We start from the raw sequence: 18,148 nt of genomic DNA, 5'->3' as shown, positions 1-18,148 counted from the left end.
GCCCTACTGTTATTTTTTTATATATATAAACAAGGTTACACTTTCTTTAACAGTGTTTCCTGTTTCTTTTCAGAGTCTCTGTTTGAGGGAAGAAGTCCATGGTAATTGCTACACATTTTAGTTGGAGATGTCATAACACCTCTCGCTTCAAATTGGCATTTCAGGACCATGGACAAGTAGGTCATACTTGTCCACTCCAGTAAAATGGCCACGAGAGATTAACTCCAGATACATTTCAGAATACATTATCTGCTGGTGGTGAAAAACTCTAAATAAAAGGAACGCAAAAAAGGCTACAAAAAAAGAGAGTGCTTTCCCCCCCCCCCCCCCCCCCCCCCACATTGCCGGTTACATAGGTTACATTTTTAGGAAAGGGATTACAATGCTTTCTATCCTCCGATTGGCTTGCCTGAGTATGACACTTCTATGATGTTGTCAGGTTGCGCACAGACCTACACAGCTCGATCCATACCTTTGAACTTGGCTACGTTTGGCTCCCATTCACGCGCCTCTTCACATTCTTGAGTTTGCATTGCAGGCAGCTTTCTTTTCTGGAGAAACACACAAGTGATTCAACTCGCATTGGAGCACCATTTGCCACCGGGTTTAGTCGTGTTTTTTTAACAGAGGCATTTGTATGAACTTTTATCTTTAAACTCTGTTAATTATCCTACCCAATTTGGATAGGCTACGTTTTCTCTTCTGTGCCACATCTCCACACTAAAGGAGCATGAGCAGTTGGTGAGCTGAATACCAACAACTACATCTATAGATCTTTATAACTTTGGTTGATGTTGATGCGCATTTCACCGTGCGCTATTGAGATGGCAAAACCTTTGGATCACATAAAGAGGCCCATGAACGCTTTCATGGTGTGGTCTCGCGGTCAGAGACGAAAGATGTCACTGGAGAATCCCAAAATGCACAACTCTGAAATCAGCAAAAGACTTGGCGCGGAATGGAAGTTGCTTTCCGAATCAGAGAAGCGACCATACATTGATGAAGCCAAGAGATTGCGCGCGCAACACATGAAAGATCACCCCAACTACAAGTACAGACCTCGGCGCAAACCCAAGAGCTTGCTAAAGAAGGACCGGTTCCTTTTCCCCTTTCCCTTCCTCGGGGACGCAGAACATTTGAAAGGATTTTCCACGGAGTCCATTTTGGCTTCCGCTGAGAAAGCTAGAGCCCTTTTGCCGCCGACATCATCACCATACTCGCTCCTTGACTCAGGTCAATTCAGCACCGGTGCTGTCCAGAGGATCTCAGAAATTCCCCACGCTCTGGCTGCCAACGGCTTGTCCTATGCGCCCTCTTTGGGATACCAGACTGGCGCGTTTGGAAGTTTGGGATGCCCCAGCCAGCACACTCACACTCACCCGTCCTCCACGAACCCGGGGTACGCCTTGCCCTGTAACTGTGGCACCTGGTCGGCGACGGGTTTACAGCCTCAGGTTGCATACATCCTTTTTCCAGGTATGGCCGGCATAGACCCGTACTCCTGTTCACCACATTCAAGTGTGTGACCACATAAAGAAAAAACGCATGTGAATAAAATACGTGAATGTTCACATCATAACTGTCAAAATAGTTTTGCTGTTGTCTCACATCAAGGTGAGCAATGGGCTATATCTACCACGCACGCGCAACGAGGACCGATTCTGATCATGGTAAAACTGAATATATCTATTTATTTACTGTAGATAGGTCTAAATGAATTTACATTTTCATTCTTGATTGGTTTTCCTTATTTATATGGATTTTTCGTTCTGTATTTATGTTGTGTTTACTTCATTAACTTTATGATGATATGGCAATATCTGGGGAAATATGATTTAGGTTATTTTGGCATTTCAAAAAAGGCTGTTACCAAACTTTAAATCTCAATTGTCAATATGCCTTCAAAAATCTGGATTTGTCTATTGTCAATTAAAAAAGTTTGTTTTTAACAGATCAGACCATATTCATTGGCAGCTGTTCCTAGCCAGCTACTAATAAGTCAGTTTATCAGAAGATGCATAGTAAACGTACCAAGTCAGATAGACCCCAATGAGTCACCTTTTTCTGATGAAATTACCTCATAAATAAGACTGCATCAAAGTATAATTTTGCAAATGTCATCTCACATGTTCAACCAGTGGCCAGAGGAGGGCAGGATAAACCTGTGAATCAGTGATGATTTCTAACAGAAACAGACTCTTAGTGATGTAAAATGGATGCTTTATGTTAAACTCTAATACAAAAGAATAAAGCAGTCAATCGATGTCTCTATGATTACTCATTAAACAAGGATCTGCAACATAATTGAGCAGTTTATTACAATATAATCAATGAATACCATGATGACCACTGCTACTGTGTTTTGTTGACATGGACATGATCATCTGCATTCAAATTCATCTAGTTGATGTTTATTTATATTCAGTTTCACATTTTACCTCCATAATGGTTAAGGAGGATTGGGGTTGAGTTAACTGATCTTAGAACAGCGTTTGAGGTCAACCTCTACCTAGCTTTTAGTTTGTTGATGATTTTCATTGGACCACATTTACATTCAAATTCTGAAGCAAGTGAAGTTATTTGTTAAACCACTTATAACATTTTAATTCCCTGCCCACCAAAGACGATTAGCAAAAGCTCTCAAGATTGTGTTACCATGGTATTTTTATCAATAATGTTATTGGTCCATAATGGTCTACCAGTATTGCTTGATGGAATCCAGACTGTTTGGTTTCACTGTATAAAAACGTTCAGTGTGTATATGTCTATGTGTGTGTGTGCTCTCAGTGCTTGAGAGAGGCTTGCGATAAGAGAAGAATGGAAAGCCTCTCCTGCCCAGTTGGATTGTTGACAAAATGATCATGTGATTAAAATTAGTTTCTGCTTGTTCTGAGTGTGAAAAGGAATGAGTCTTACTAAGCATCATATTAAAAGAATTGATGCGGTTACATCAACAAATCATCAACACTAACGTCTGGGTGCCTATACACTCTGGGACTTACTTACCTGATGTCATTACAGGTTGCTGTTCACTCTGAATCATTCGAGTCTCACCTAAAATCATGTCTATAAATCATCTCCATCACCTGTCTGTGAAGTGGGTGCCTCTTAATATGCCATCCTGTCTATCTATCCACCTACCTACCTACCTGCCTGCCTGTCTGTCTATCTGGTCTGTCTGCCTGCCTGCCCGTGTTCTCTTAATCTATCTCTGTCTCACTAGCTTTATTTGTCAGGGTATATAGACATTACACATGCTCGCCATGCCGTGCTGTTATTGGGTTGTCTTAGCTAAAGTGATTCAGACCTCTTTATTTACTCCTGCCCAACAACGGTTGGCTCAGATGAAAGGTACCTGGTGCACCTATCTCCACTGTGCCCACATCTCTGATGAGAAACCAAGCAGGAGCGTGCACGTGAGCGTGAACGTGCACATGGTCAACCGCCCACGCCACATCACACGCGGGGCGAAACCTCAGCAACCCCACCCTACTCCACATTAGTTCCACCACCGCCCTTCCGCCTTCCCCCTCTCTCACCCTTCTACATCCCTTTCCTACACACACACATTTCACTCACACTTCACACTCCGGAAAGTATGGCCACTGCACTCCAGACGGGTGGATTCGTCCTGGGCTTGCTCGGCGGGGCTGCCATCATCGCCGCCACGGGGATGAACAACTGGAGCGTCAAGGATCGTCAGGGGGACGTGGTGACCTCGGTGTACACCTATAAGGGCCTGTGGCAGAACTGTGAAGTGGGCACCTCAGGCTTCACTGAGTGCCGGCCCCTCTACGGCCTCCTGGGCTTCTCAGGTAAATAATGTGGAATTTATGAAACTCTTTTCCAAGTGCTTTACATTGAAGGTTTCGGAGATATTGGTTCAGGGTTCAAATTACAGATTGACTTGTATGGGGGAGTTGGAGAAGAATTGGTGTGGCCATTAGTTCCTCAAAAGGTTGATCAACAATGTGTTTTCTCCAAAAGTAATTACCTGTACCATCAAATTGTGTCAAGGTTCTTAAATGTACCACTAAACTAGACCAAGAGTTGTAGTTCTATTTCCACTCTGTAGTAGCCTAGTGGTCTTTTGTGTGCAAACTCACACTGACACCTGGGTTGGACTTGAAACAGGGCATCACTTGAACATTTCTGACCTTGATATTGTCAAAATAATCAAGTAGATTCCTCTCATTTTAATTCTCAAGGAATGGAACATGGAACAGTTGACCTGTATAACAACAACGGATCATGGTTTACGAAAAAATATATACTTATTTACTTGCAGAATCGGCTCAATCATTAGTGACATTTGAAGAAAAAGAAAAGAGAAGCCAAAAGGTTTTTTAAAACTTATTTGACACGACATTTTTAAGTTTCAGTCCTCTCCTCTCCCCAAATGAACTCCCGCCCGTTTCCCTGGCCTGCTCCTATCAGTATTGACTTTAGCCCCAGTGCATTATGGTTCCATAGCCAGACTCATGTTAGGTCAACACCATTATCACAGGCAAAAAAAATACAAAGAATCCCAATTCAAATTTCCAATACCAACAGAATACATTGAAGCTTGTTATTCACATTGGAGCCTCTATCCCTGGCAATATGACTTGTAAACTCATGGGTACTAAAACAATGTGTGGCTTGAATATACATAATGATTTGTGTTGTCTTCCAGGTACCTTTCAGGCAGTGAGAGCACTGATGATTGTGGGCATTGTTCTGGGTGTAATAGGGGCCATGATAGCCCTGTTCTCCCTCAAGTGCCTTAAAATGGGCAGCATGGAAGATTCCTCCAAAGCCAAGATGACCCTTACAGCGGGGGTCATGTTCATCATTGCAGGTATAGGGACGAAAAGGTTTATATTAACACATTTTAAAATGTTGCCTTTAATTAAGCAAGTCAGTTAAACAAATTCTTATTTACAATGGCGGCTTATTTGCATGTTGCTTGGAGAACAGCAATTCAATCACTTATTTCTACATGTCACTCTCTGAACGTATGTCTTTGGTGATAATGTGTAACCACCCAAGGCCTCAATCAATGAATTGTTAAAATAAACGTACAATTCCAGTTTCAGCGGCTTGCTTTTGTTAAAATCTCTTATTGCCACTGAGCGATGAATTTCCTTCCTCTCTGTCAGGCATTTGTGCTATTGCTGGAGCTTCAATCTATGCTAACCAAATTGTGGCTAGTTTCATGATGACCACCTACAGCCCCAATTATGGAGGAGGGATGGGACAGGGCATAGAGAATGGAGGAAATATGATGCCGAGGTAAGAGTGATTTTCATGCATCTCTATTTCCATATTTGGTCATGGTATCGCAATAGACATGTGAGTCAGTTACTGACTGTGCTTTTTCTCTGTGACAGGTACACATTTGGCCCCGCCCTCTTTGTTGCCTGGATAGGTGCAGCTTTGCTCTTATTGGGCGGGATTCTGAAGTGTGTTGCCTTCAGGGGACTACAGCCAGACAAGTCAACGTAGGTTATCAATTTTACATAATTTTCTAGCTATATTCAGGTAGGCCCAAAAATGAACAATGTGATGAAGGCAATTTTTTTTTTACACATATGTAAATGAATATGCAAAATTGTAATTTTCTTGCATTTTTCCCCCCAGCTACACAGGAGTTGCTTACAAAGCCTCCCAAGCCCAGAACAGGCCAGTCTATGATGACCACCATGCAGAGGATGGGAAGAGAGAAAACCAAAAATATGTATAATTTCTGTTATATTCTGCATCAATAAATTTGATTCTACATTAAGAAGCATGTATTTAAATGTTGCTTCGGAATATAGTGCTTCATTTTCATATACGCTTCCTAGAGTTTCAATACATTTTACTGCATGTTATTTAAACATTTAAAAATGTGTATTCTGTTGCGGTTGATAGTGGGCTCCATTTTATACTGCCAGTAACGGTTTTAGTTTCATGTGGTCTTGGGTAATGTGTTGCTATTTTGTCAATAAACCATTAATGTAAAGCTTTCATTTGTACAATGAAATGCACCAAATACATTTTCAAAAGTCCTACCATAACGTTCAGTAGGAGTACACAATACACAGAGCCTATATTTGAAAACTATGTGGTACATACCTGAAAACTGACATTTTATTCCACTAGATGGCAAGAACACTACAACTTTTGGCAAATCAAAGCTCCTCTCCATGTTGGACCTACACTGAGTGTACAAAACATTTAACACCTGCTCCTGCCATGACAGACTTGACCAGGTGAATCTCTTATTGATGTCACTTGATAAATCCACTTAAAATCAGTGTAGATGAAGGGGAGACAGGTTAAAGAAGGATTGTCAATTCTTTGAGCATGTAAATAACTGCACCGCTGCTGGGGTTTTTCACACAAGTGTTCCCCGTGTGTATCAACAATGGTCCACCACCCAAATGGCATCCGGCCAACTTGACACAACTGAGGAAAGCATTGGCGTCAACATGGGCCAGCATCCCTGTGGAACGCTTTCGACACCTTGTAGAGTCCATGCCCCGACAAAATTGAGGCTGTTCTGAGGGCAGAAAAGGGTGCAACTTAATATTAGGAAGGTGTTTCTAATGTTTTGTACACCGGTCTCTTTTTGCTTTTAGTGAAAGTGGTACTCAGAAGTATGCACCACAGCACAGTTGATTAAATTAAGGGTACGCACAAAGAGAAGACAGATACCATTAGAAATAAATACCGTGAAAGACATTTTATTAATTGCAGCGTTTTTCCTCCTCCCCATACTCATTCACACACTGGGGAATCCAGTCCCTCTCCACAGCAAGACGCCCAGAGAGACACACAGGGCCATCAGGTCTCACATCCCAAACTGTGGTTTACTGTGAGGCCTTCATTAATGCGTGCCTCCCCAGAACATTCTCATGAGGTGAGACACTTAGATCCCCCACCCTAAGATCCTCCTGCTGACACCATTAGCAATATTTAAAAAACTACACAGGGACAACTGACAGACGGGAGGAGGAAAAAAAACATTCAAAAATAAAATGTAACAAGCACTGAAAATCTTTACACTCTCTTTGGATAATTCATTCCAATCATTTAAAAGTTAACAGCAGGTATTTTGCATGTAAGTTTCAGTATTTTGATATGTTCACAAATCTACAAAACAGCCATTTTACATCCTGGCACAAAATGTAATTAGGAAAAACTACAGATTGATTTTCAGGTAAAAAAAATATTTTTTTAACAGTGCAGTACTTCAACATACAATTAGAAAATCAAATCCAAATGGTGTACAGATTTGTAGCAGGGAAAAAGGTTATGATGCACTATGAATCCGTATTATATACTTCCAACTTCTCACTCAGGAATTCCTCCACGCTATCCGTGTTCCACTTGAGGATGCTGAGTTCTTCAGCGATGTTCCCGTTATCGTCCAGCAGCTTTAGTATAGGGTCTGCGCCTCTCACATACTGAAACCAAACACACAGGCAAGAGGACTATCAGGACTACGGGCAAGCCAGTAAACCCTTTCAATTCAACAGCCATTGAAATGCCAATAAGATTATAAAAAAACTCTATATACTGTGAAACTTTATGTTGGTGCGTGGGCTTCATGATTTTCCATACAGACAGAAGATTATGTTCCAAGACAATTTGGTTATTTTAATTCCAAAGTTGTAAAAAAGCTGAGAGAATCAACTTCTTTACAGCATTTGACACTTAACTAATCGCAACAGGCAAGATCATCTACAATTCATTTGTACCTTAATTTGAAGACCCTTGAACATCTTCGGCTTGTCAGACCTGACAAAAGCTGTGGACAGAAAACAAGGTTAACTCATTATCGCAGGTCTAATGAATCCGTCAAATGAATCGATGGACAGTTCATATTTTTACACAAAGGTTGTAAACAGAAACCATTGGAAAATATTCTTCGGTAATCAAGTTAACGGGAGCACAGTTGTGAACGAAACAGTACAGCTGTCCTAAACACAAACAGTGCCACAAGTTCCAAGGCCAAACCCCAGGGTTTCCTAACTGGATTTATTTGCCCCCCCCCCCCCCAAGTTTTCTGAGCAAAATTATATATATATTTTATTTATTTATTTAATTTGATTTATTTATTTAATTTATTGTTGGATATAATTGTTTTTTTTTTTATACCCGGAAAATCATCTCCATGTGATTTCAATTGGGAAAATCTGTTCAAGTATTCCCACGCATAACAATAGAGATACACATGTTAGCAAGATTTGAAATGCTTATGTTTTAGTCAAATGTTATATGTTTGGGCTACTTGTGGTAAATTTGCACGCTACAAATGATTGTAATTATCTTCCGGCCCCCCCATCCATCCTCAAAAGAAAAAAAATGAGCCCGTGGCTGAATCTCGTTGATGATCCCTGTTCAACCCCAACAAACTGGCAACAATAACAGCCCCCTCAGAACAAACTGACACCAATTAGCTTTGCAAGATTGGTGATCACAAAACATTACCACACAACTCACCTTGGACTTGAGGGAACCTCCCCAACTTTCATCCACACACTTCCAGGATGGCCCCAGGGTAGAGCTGTGGAGGGGAAAGTACTGCATTAAGTCCTGTAGTGTGTACAAGCAGACGGTCAGGGTGCGGCGCAGGATGACCACGTTGTTCTACTGGAGGTCACCTAACTGACTAACACACAGCTCCTAACATCGGCTCATTACTAAAACTAGCAAAACAAATACAGGTCTCAAGGGCCACAAGCTATGCTGGTTCTCCTTACATTTTTACCAGACTTGACTATGGCGTGGAGGCCAGCAATCGCTGGCCAGTCAATGACCTTAACTGATTAATTAATTGCCAGGTAAAAAGGAAAACCAGCAGGACTACGGCCATCGAGAGTTGTACACCACTGCTCTACACCAATGCAGAGGTTAATCTTGACAATCTTTTGGCCAACAAAAATATGCAGTCTTAGAAAAATCCAACTTCCTTCCTGACGACACATTTTTACACACTGACACCCACACACAGAGAAGCTCCTGGCGGTGAATTGATGTGATTCTGGACAGTCTGGTTCATGAATGTGGTAGACAGGCTGTTCCTCAGGGTCATTAAACTGTGAACCTGCATATGCTCTGATGGAAGGCAGCTTTGTGACTCACAGGTAATCAAAGCTCCACACCTCTACGCGATAACTAACAGGAAATTGGAGTGTCACAGCAGTATTTCCCAGGCACGCTGTTACTGGGAACACAAATACAATTACAAAAGCGAGCTTCCTTTACCCTTTTTTCACATACTGCACGGGAGGAAGTCACAGTTTTGTTGATTACAGGGGCACGTCGACAAAGGCTTGAACACAGGGGTGGCGATGATTCCAACCATGATGGCCTTTTTACAAGTGTTAATCAATCCCTCACACTTACAGCAAACTTTAGTTTTACACACAATAATTTGGCCATTTCTATTATTTTCATCCTCTGAACTAACCAAGATGTCGTTGCCAGTTTCAGTGCTTTTCTAAAACGCTTAGAGTAAAAACTCAATTAGAATGGGCCAAAACCCTAAAGGGCCATCGCTGGCTTGCTCCACTGAGCGACAGTAATATTAGCCTGCAGAGAGGCAGCAGGGCCAGAGGTGCAGCTGAAGGAGCATTTCTGGACACACACACAGATGTCCTCCATGCTCATCGAGCCTCACATTAAACTATAAAAAGTCATTTTTACAAATGTTTCATTTTGCAGCAGAATGTCAATCGTGAATAGAACATTCTACAGTCAGACGAATGACTGCGCTTAGCGAGCGCCCTCTCCCAGGTCTCCTAAGGGTTAAGAAGAGGGGCAGCAGCAGCCGCCGCCTTGTAGTACACGTGGTTCTTTGTGACACAGTTGGTAAGAGTGGGGCACTCTTGAGAGATCACAAAGGCAATTCCACAGTAACGGAATTGCACCGACTCTCAGATATTTCACTTAACATATATGCCAAACAAAAACAATTGGATTTCAAAGTTGAATAAACCATAGAACTTTATGCACGAGGACTACATAACAATGTACACTGAACATTTGACAAAAACACATTTACTGGAAGAAGTGTACAGTTTGGTAACAGAATTTCGATATAACATGACACATCGACCAAATCTATTTTGGTTATTGAACTACAGAAAGTGAAGTGGATTTACACCCAGTAACAGAATTTCATCATGTGTCTGATCTGTACTACACAGAAATGCATGGATATGATATCCACGACTGGCGACTTGCCGGCGCTGAGGTCCAGTGTGACGACTCAATCTCAATTTATGACATTGTTTGGATGGCTGACCATCTGCGGGCTATCAAGGTCAAACACACCTTAACTGTGGCTTTCTCCGGGGAGGGGCGTTCCCACAGAACCCTGGGAGCACGGACACCGTAGGAGGTGTGAAGACAGATGAAAACGTGAAATCGACTAAATGAATGTTACTGTGTGAATGAAATTGTCATGTTTCAAGAGTTCACAAAGAGCTATGAATTTTAGATACGTTCTATTGTACTGTAAGTAGGGTTGAGTGGTATCGAGATTTTTATATCATACTGTCCTTCACGCCATTACCGGCGTAGTACAAAAAACACAAAAAAGCCCATTCAGCGTCTATTACCAGAATGCTAACAAAATGAGCACAAGTAATAGCGAATTTCCACGAGGCTGCTAGCTAAATATGCTAATGAGCAAATTAGTAAAGAAAATGAGTGGGATTGCCTAAGTTATAGCCTACATATATAGGTAGGAGCTACGGAACGTCATTTTTGGTCAGTTTGGACATTTACAAGTGAATGTGAACGAGAGACATTATGCAAATGAACAAAGTTGACTCATGCTTGTCTGAAGGAAGAACAGTACTGGTTCTCCAGCAGCATGTCTACATGCTGTGTCTGTGTGGAATCTGGAGTCACTAGGGCAACTGGTGTGCCTGCTCTGCTTGGAGAAGAGGGGGCAGGAGCAGACAGGCCAAGACCGGAGAGGAGAAAGCAACACAAGGAAATGAAGATAGCAGTGGCAGCTGTACAAATAACTCTCCAAAGGCCTATGACTTCTCAAACAGGCAGAAAGCTAACACAATATGACGCCCCCTTACTTTATTAATTGAGCCACTTACTTAGATAACAGACCCCTAGTTTAACTTGCTAACACATAATTCAGAGTTTTTCACGCAGGAAAAATATATATAAAATGGCATAAATATCTTGCTGCGTTTTGTAAACGGATCTAAAATGCTTCTTATTGTAATTTCTGCTCGGCATCAGAAACATTTTACGCTTCAGTTGCACTTCTAAACTCGAATGAGAACTCAGGAACGGGTATTCAGCATTCAGCAAACAGCGCTCTGACTGATATGTAGCTATTTTTCTCAGGTAAAATGCAAGATTAACTTTAAGCTACACATTAGGAAATCAATCTGGCTACATTCTTTCTATGATGGGCCTAAACATTAGAAATATTGTTTTGCTGCCAGCCAAATAGCGTTGCACTTTTGTCATCTGATGAAAATTGAGCTATTTTATGTTGAACGTGTTGCACTAATGTATGTATTTTCTGTGAAGGAAAACTATAGTTGCACGTCCCTGATCCCTCTATTGAAGCAAAAAATGCTTGACTTTCAATATAAAATAAAAACCTTTTCCATACACTGCTGGACTCACCTGTTCCCATTTTCTCCCTTTGTGCCATTTACAAACAAACACGTGACTGGCTCAAATGTTCTGGAGAACTCCATGAGCTTCATAATGTAAAATAATGTGATGGGTGAAATGAAGAACGCAAGCACTTTTCTCTCTTAACGCAGTGCACAAGTTAACTGCAGTTATTTACCCCAAAAATTACCCCATAAATTTTTTTCCCATCTTCATTTGAGTCATTTAGCAGACGCTCTTATCCAGAGCGACTTACAGGAGCAATTAGGGTTAAGTGCCTTGCTCAACGGCACAACAGATTTTTCACCTAGTTGGCTTGGGGAGTTGAACCAGCGACCTTTCGGTTACTGGCCCAACTCTCTTAAACGCTACCTGCCTACACCCTACAAATACCTCAGTATACAGTATAGCGCCCAAGCCTAACTAAGTGCTGTGGATTTTTTGTTACAGGAAAACGTATTTTGTTCGTTGGATGGCATCTAGTTCAAAGAGGGAGAGACACAGGAGTGCACACCTCTCATTTAAAATGGAGTTGATTAGAATCTGAGTGTTTTCCTGTCTACTGTTTTAACGAGCAAAGTGTAAAACCGCGTTAAGTCTTAGCCTATTGGTGATAGTCATTTACTCTGTTAGTCTAATGTATCATGTATATCATGTATCACTGGAATGGTTTGAGTGTTAATTCTTTGACTAATCTATTAGTTTAATTCATGAAATGCATTCCTCGTTTTACAGAGTAATTCTTTGGACTATAGACTTATACTTGAGTAGACCTATTGGTAGTTATTAACACTATACACATAGCACATTCTTGGGTACCACCTTGATATCGCTGATCTGCTTGCCTCAAATCAATTCTCGAACATTGGTTGCCAGGATTAGCCATTTGTATTTAGTCTTAAAAACTGCATAACGGTGCATGTTAGACATGTTCATTATAGTTATACTGAGAGGTGATGCGAGGCTCGCTGCCTGCACTAGACTCCTCCAGAGACGTACAGGGCCTGTTGCATTTATTTACATAATATTGAAGTCAGATTGAGAAATTACATTTACATGTGTGTGTAATTTCCATCCACTAATGGATATTGCATACATACGCAATATCCTGCCTTGCATATTTGGGTATTATTCTACATACTGGTTATTTTTTTAATGAGCGCTGCCCCCAAACGAGACCTAATTTGGTTGGTCCAGACCGGACCAAATCTGAACCAATCATAGAAGTGTCTTTCACAAGTTTGGATATCAAAGCACAGCACAGTAGAGTACAGTGGGTGTCATTTGTCACGATCCTATGAACTTCTTACGTTGATGCTCATGGGTCCTTCTACATGTAAGCACTCACTGTAAGTCACTTTGGTCAAAGAGTATGCTAAGTGGCATATTACGATATATTACAGGACGGAGGTAATAATCAAGATGTGAAATGAGCTGCTGCTTACACCTCTCTGTAGGCTTAATATCCTAGGTAGTGTTGCTAGGATACCACAGCGCTCGGGTGGCATGGGGGGGGGGGGGGGGCTGCTTAGTTTAATCAAGCAGAAATGACAGTTCTGTACTCCACCACTTGAGCCAACTTTGAATCTATTTGAGTAGTTGAACACATGTTAAGTAGGGCTGGGACGATACAAGTATCGCAATATGTTTTTGATGGATTTAAATCTCTATATTTTTTTTTTTACACGAAGCAGACTTTAAAAACCAACTGTATGTAAAATATTGTGTGCTATACAGTAGCTTGGCAAATAAATAAATGTGACTGCGCAGTTCAGTTAAGAACACATTCTTATTTTACAATGACAGCCTACCCCAGCCAAACCCTTCCATAACACAGACAACACTGGGCCAATTGTGCGCCGCCCTACGGGACTCCCGATCCCGGACGCTGGTGATACAGCCCGGGATCAAACCAGGGTCTGTAGTGACGCCTCTAGCAATGAGATGCAGTGCCTTAGACTGCTAATAACACTAATAACATCTACACCTAATAACATCTACACCTAATAACATCTACACCTAATAACACTAATAACATCACACCTAATAACATCTAGACCCAATAACACTAATAACATCACACCTAATAACATCTAATAACACACTAATATCTAACAACGAATAATATATATAGCACTAACACTCAATATCTAATAACAACTCATATCTAACAACTAATAACATCTATTCCACTATTTTTATTTCTTTTACCTTTATTTTACTTGGCAAGTCAGTTAAGAACAAATTCTTATTTTCAATGACGGCCTAGGAACAGTGGGTTAACTGCCTGTTCAGGGGCAGAACGACAGATTTTGTACCTTGTCAGCTTGGGGATTTGAACTTGCAACCTTTCGGTTACTAGTCCAATGCTCTAACCACTAGGCTACCCTGCCGCCACTAACCCAATTACACCCAATATCTAATAACAATGAATATCTAATAACAATGAATATTTAACTAATAACATCTATAGCACTAACACCAAATATCTAATAACAACTCATAACTAATATCTAATAACAACTAATAATATCTATAGTACTAACACCCAATATCTAATAACTCATATCTAATAACTCATATCTAACAACTAATAACATCTATAGCACTAACACCCAATATCTAATAACTCATAACTAACAACTAACACCTAATAACATCTATAGCACTAACACCTAATAACATCTATAGCACTAACACCTAATAACATCTATAGCACTATCACCTAATAACATCTATAGCACTAACACCTAATAACATCTATAGCACTAACACCTAATAACATCTATAGCACTAACACCTAATAACATCTATAGCACTAACACCTAATAAAATCTATAGCACTAACACCTAATAACATCTATAGCACTAACACCTAATAACATCTATAGCACTAACACCTAATAACATCTATAGCACTAACACCTAATAACATATATAGCACTAACGTACGTTTTCCGACCCGTATTTCACGCTGGACCCATGATTGCGTTCCGCATAACGGTGGGGTCAGTATCTTCTCGCAAAGTCTGAACATGAGAGTACTTCATGTTTGTTTGGCCACAGAGGGTCAATGCACATGGTACCATGTAATCATATTCTGACATAACTGATCCCATGACTTGCATGTGTGACGGAGTCGATCCTTGCTCATACAGCTCACTACATCCTCTCCTCGCCTCTCATCTGCACTGGTCTGAGAAGAACTGACAGGCTGAAAGTCAGCCTATTGATGAGCTTCCTGCACATTATTTTCACCAGGCAAGTCCTTCTAATCAGTGCAGATGGATGGACTGAGACAACGAGGATAATTGATTCGATTAAATTAGGGCAGATTTAAAGTTTTCATAACAAATCGGTAATCAGCATTTTTTTGGGATGCCGATTATGGTCGATTACACTGCACTCCACGAGGAAACTGCGTGGCAGGCTGACCACCTTTTACACGAGTGCAGCAAGGAGCCAAGGTAAGTTGCTAGCTAGGATTAAACTTATCTTATAAAAACAACTATGAATCTTAACATAATCACTACTTAAACTAGTAATATCATCAACCATGTGTAGTTAACTAGCTTGTCCTGCATTGCAAATAATCAATGCGGTGCCTGTTAATTTATCATTGAATCACAGCCATCTTTGCCAAACGGGTGATGATTTAACAAGCGCATTCGCGGGAAAAAAAAGTACTGTCGTTGCGCCAAACAATGCCTTTCTTAAAAACAATACACAAGTATATATTTTTAAACCTGCATATTTAATTAAAAGAAATTCATGTTAGCAAGCAATATTAATTAGGGAAATTGTTCACTTCTCTTGCGTTCTGCGCAAGCAGAGTCAGGGTATATGTAGCAGTTTGGGTCACCTGGCTCCTTGCGAACTGTGTGAAGACCATTACTTCCTAACAAAGACAGTAATTAATTAGGCAGAATTTTACATAATGATGACATAACATTGAAGGTTGTGCAATGTAACAGCAATATTTAGAATTATGGATGCCACCTGTTCGATAAAATAGGGAACGGTTCCGTATTTCACTGAAAGAATAAACATTTTGTTTTTTAAATGATAGTTTCCGGATTTGACCATATTAATGACCTAAGGCTCGTATTTCTGTGTGTTTATATTATAATTAAGACTATGAATTGATATTTGGTAGAGCAGTCTGACTGAGCGGTGGTAGGCAGCAGCAGGTTCGTAAGCATTCATTAAAACCGCACTTTCCTCCGTTTGCCAGCAGCTTTACACAGTGCTTGAAGCACAGCGCTGTTTATGACTTCAAGCCTATCAACTCCCGAGATTAGGCTGGCAATACTATAGTGCCTATAAGAACATCCAATAGTCAAAGGTATATGAAATACAAATGGTATAGAGAGAAATAGTCCTATAATAACGACAACCTAAAATTTCTTAACTGGGAACATTGAAGACTCATGTTAAAAGGAACCATCAGCTTTCATATGTTCTCATGTTCTGAGCAAGGAACTTAAACATTAGCTTTTATACATGGCACTTTTACATTCTTCTCCAACACTTTGTTTTTGCATTAATAAAACCAAATTGAACATGTTTCATTATTTATTTGAGACTAAATGGATTTTTATGTATTATATTAATTTAAAATAAAAGTGTTCATTCAGTATTGTTGTAATTGTCATTAATACAAATATATATATAAAAAAATTGGCCGATTAATCAGAAACAGCTTTTTTTGGTCCTCCAATAATCGGTATCGGCGTTAAAATAATAATTGGTCAACCTCTAATTGATACACCCGTTATAGTTATTTAGATACTCTAAATGCGGTCAAACGTCTTACCTTCCTGGACTCCATCTGGGCCTCCTGCTGGCAGCACTGTCTACAGACAGGCTGGATCTGGCCCAGGCTGAACTCTCCCAGCAGGTCACAGGAGCTGCACAGGAGGTTGCTGGAGAAGCCCAGCTCCCTGCATGCCTCTGAGGACAGGTCGGCTCCATAGGCCGAAAGCTGAGCAGGAAAGAATGCAGAGACATTAGATTGGTTGTCACTTAATGTTTTCAGGGGCCACCCGAGTGGCGCAGCAGTCTAAGGCTCTGCATCGCAGTACAAGAGGCCTTACTATAGACCCGGGTTCGTTCCCGGGCTGTATCACAACCGGCCGTGATTGGGAGTCCCATAGGGCAGTGCAAAATTGGCCAAGCGTCGTCCAGGTTAGGAGAGGGGTTGGCCGGGGGGGCTTAACATGGCTCATCGTGCTCTAGCGACTCCTTGTGGTGGGCTGGGCGCCTGCAGGCTGACCTCAGTCGTCAGTTGAACGGTGTCTCCTCCGACACATTTGTGCGGCTGGCTTCCGGGTTAAGGGGGCAGATGTTAAGAAGCGCGGTTTGGGGGGGTGAAATACATCCACTGGTACACCTCCAATTGACTCAAATGATGTCAATTAGCCTATCAGAAGCTTCTAAAGCCATGCCATCATTTTCTGGAATGTTCCAAGCTGTTTAAAGGCACAGTCTTTAATTGTGATAGTGAATTATAAGTGAAATAATCTGTAAACAATTGTTGGAAAATTACATGTCCTAACCGACTTGCCAAAACTATAATTGGTTAACAAGAAATTTGTGGAGTGGTTGAAAAACGAGATTTAATAACGCCAACCTAAGTATGTAAACTTCCGACTTCAACTTTATAGATTATGCTTACTTAGTGTTCCTCACATTTTAATTTATCGCGTTTTTTTCTAGTATAACATTATTATTGATTATTGCATTGTTGGTTTTTAAATTAGCAAGAACGTGATTTCACTGTAGCTATGCATTGACTAGAAAGAAAGTTGTAAGTTGAAACAATTAAATAAGTTCTAAATAAAACACAAGATGTGATTATATATCATTGGGTGGTGGATATGTAACCATTTTTAATACTTCATTTATCGTCATACACTCAAATACTCAAACAATCGGGCTAGGTAACATGTTCTCCCCATGACTTGAACGTTTTGAAGAATCGCAGCCGCTGTCTCGTCGTGATTGGCTCTTTACTTTGTCACCTGTCACTTCAGTGAACGCGAGCAGTTTCCGTTTGTTTGAAGTACAGTATGAGTGGTAAAGTTTAAGATTTATTACAATGTAATTAAATATCAGTTTTACCAAAGGTGGATAGCTGGCTAACTAACGTTAAACTTTGTAAACCGGTGCAATTGTTTTAAGCCACGTCATTCGGTTTAATACCGGTTGCGAATGTCGCAGCAAAGAAGTGGTTATAAATCGAGTGTAGTAAAATAAAACCTGCAATCCGATACAAGCTGAGCCATAGGCAACAAAGCAACAAACGCATACGTGTAGCTTAGCTTATTTTTGTTAATAAACCTACCGTTTGTATGAGAGAAAGAAGCCACAGAATATACACCTCCCCCGACATTTTGGCGATTGCTTTGTTACGGAAGAAAACTGAGGACCCCTTAAAAAGTAGGAAGTAGTAGCTACTGGCAAGTGCCTAATGTCCTGTAAATTGTAATATACACGTTGTTTAGTAATTTTCTTTATA

At 40.6% G+C, this 18,148-nt stretch overlaps 2 protein-coding genes and 1 pseudogene across 3 annotated transcripts; 2 read left to right on the top strand and 1 right to left on the bottom strand.

Annotated features, from left to right (window-relative positions):
• The first annotated feature begins 387 nt into the window (after positions 1-387).
• Positions 388-2,889, top strand: LOC109871543 (transcription factor Sox-14-like). The gene has a single exon (XM_031806414.1). The coding sequence runs from the start codon at positions 792-794 to the stop codon at positions 1,524-1,526; it is 735 nt and encodes a 244-aa protein (XP_031662274.1). The 5' UTR covers positions 388-791; the 3' UTR covers positions 1,527-2,889.
• On the top strand, positions 2,569-5,989 carry cldn18 (claudin 18). The gene is made up of 5 exons (XM_020463557.2): positions 2,569-3,815; positions 4,676-4,840; positions 5,142-5,274; positions 5,373-5,483; positions 5,623-5,989. Exons 1-5 carry the CDS (start codon positions 3,599-3,601, stop codon positions 5,723-5,725), a joined length of 729 nt encoding a protein of 242 aa, XP_020319146.1. The 5' UTR covers positions 2,569-3,598; the 3' UTR covers positions 5,726-5,989.
• Positions 5,990-6,694: 705 nt separating this feature from the next.
• Positions 6,695-18,100, bottom strand: LOC109872008 (selenoprotein F-like; annotated as a pseudogene). Its single transcript, XR_002252389.2, has 5 exons — positions 17,975-18,100; positions 16,445-16,612; positions 8,473-8,536; positions 7,728-7,777; positions 6,695-7,433 (listed from the first exon to the last, which is right to left on the bottom strand). The product of XR_002252389.2 is annotated as a selenoprotein F-like (transcript).
• Between the last annotated feature and the right edge of the window lie 48 nt (positions 18,101-18,148).

This window comes from Oncorhynchus kisutch, linkage group LG27 (assembly GCF_002021735.2).
Source record: "Oncorhynchus kisutch isolate 150728-3 linkage group LG27, Okis_V2, whole genome shotgun sequence".
NCBI classification, from domain to species: domain Eukaryota; kingdom Metazoa; phylum Chordata; class Actinopteri; order Salmoniformes; family Salmonidae; genus Oncorhynchus; species Oncorhynchus kisutch.
This window is presented reverse-complemented; position numbering and strand designations above follow the sequence as displayed.

Bases quoted from the DNA above. Each gene is read 5' to 3' on its own strand.
- LOC109871543 (XM_031806414.1), top strand. From the start codon at position 792: ATGTTGATGCGCATTTCACCGTGCGCTATTGAGATGGCAAAACCTTTG.
- cldn18 (XM_020463557.2), top strand. From the start codon at position 3,599: ATGGCCACTGCACTCCAGACGGGTGGATTCGTCCTGGGCTTGCTCGGC. The intron at 4,841-5,141 runs GTATAGGGACGA...CCTCTCTGTCAG, and splicing joins GGTCATGTTCATCATTGCAG to GCATTTGTGCTATTGCTGGA. The intron at 5,484-5,622 runs GTAGGTTATCAA...TTTTCCCCCCAG, and splicing joins CTACAGCCAGACAAGTCAAC to CTACACAGGAGTTGCTTACA.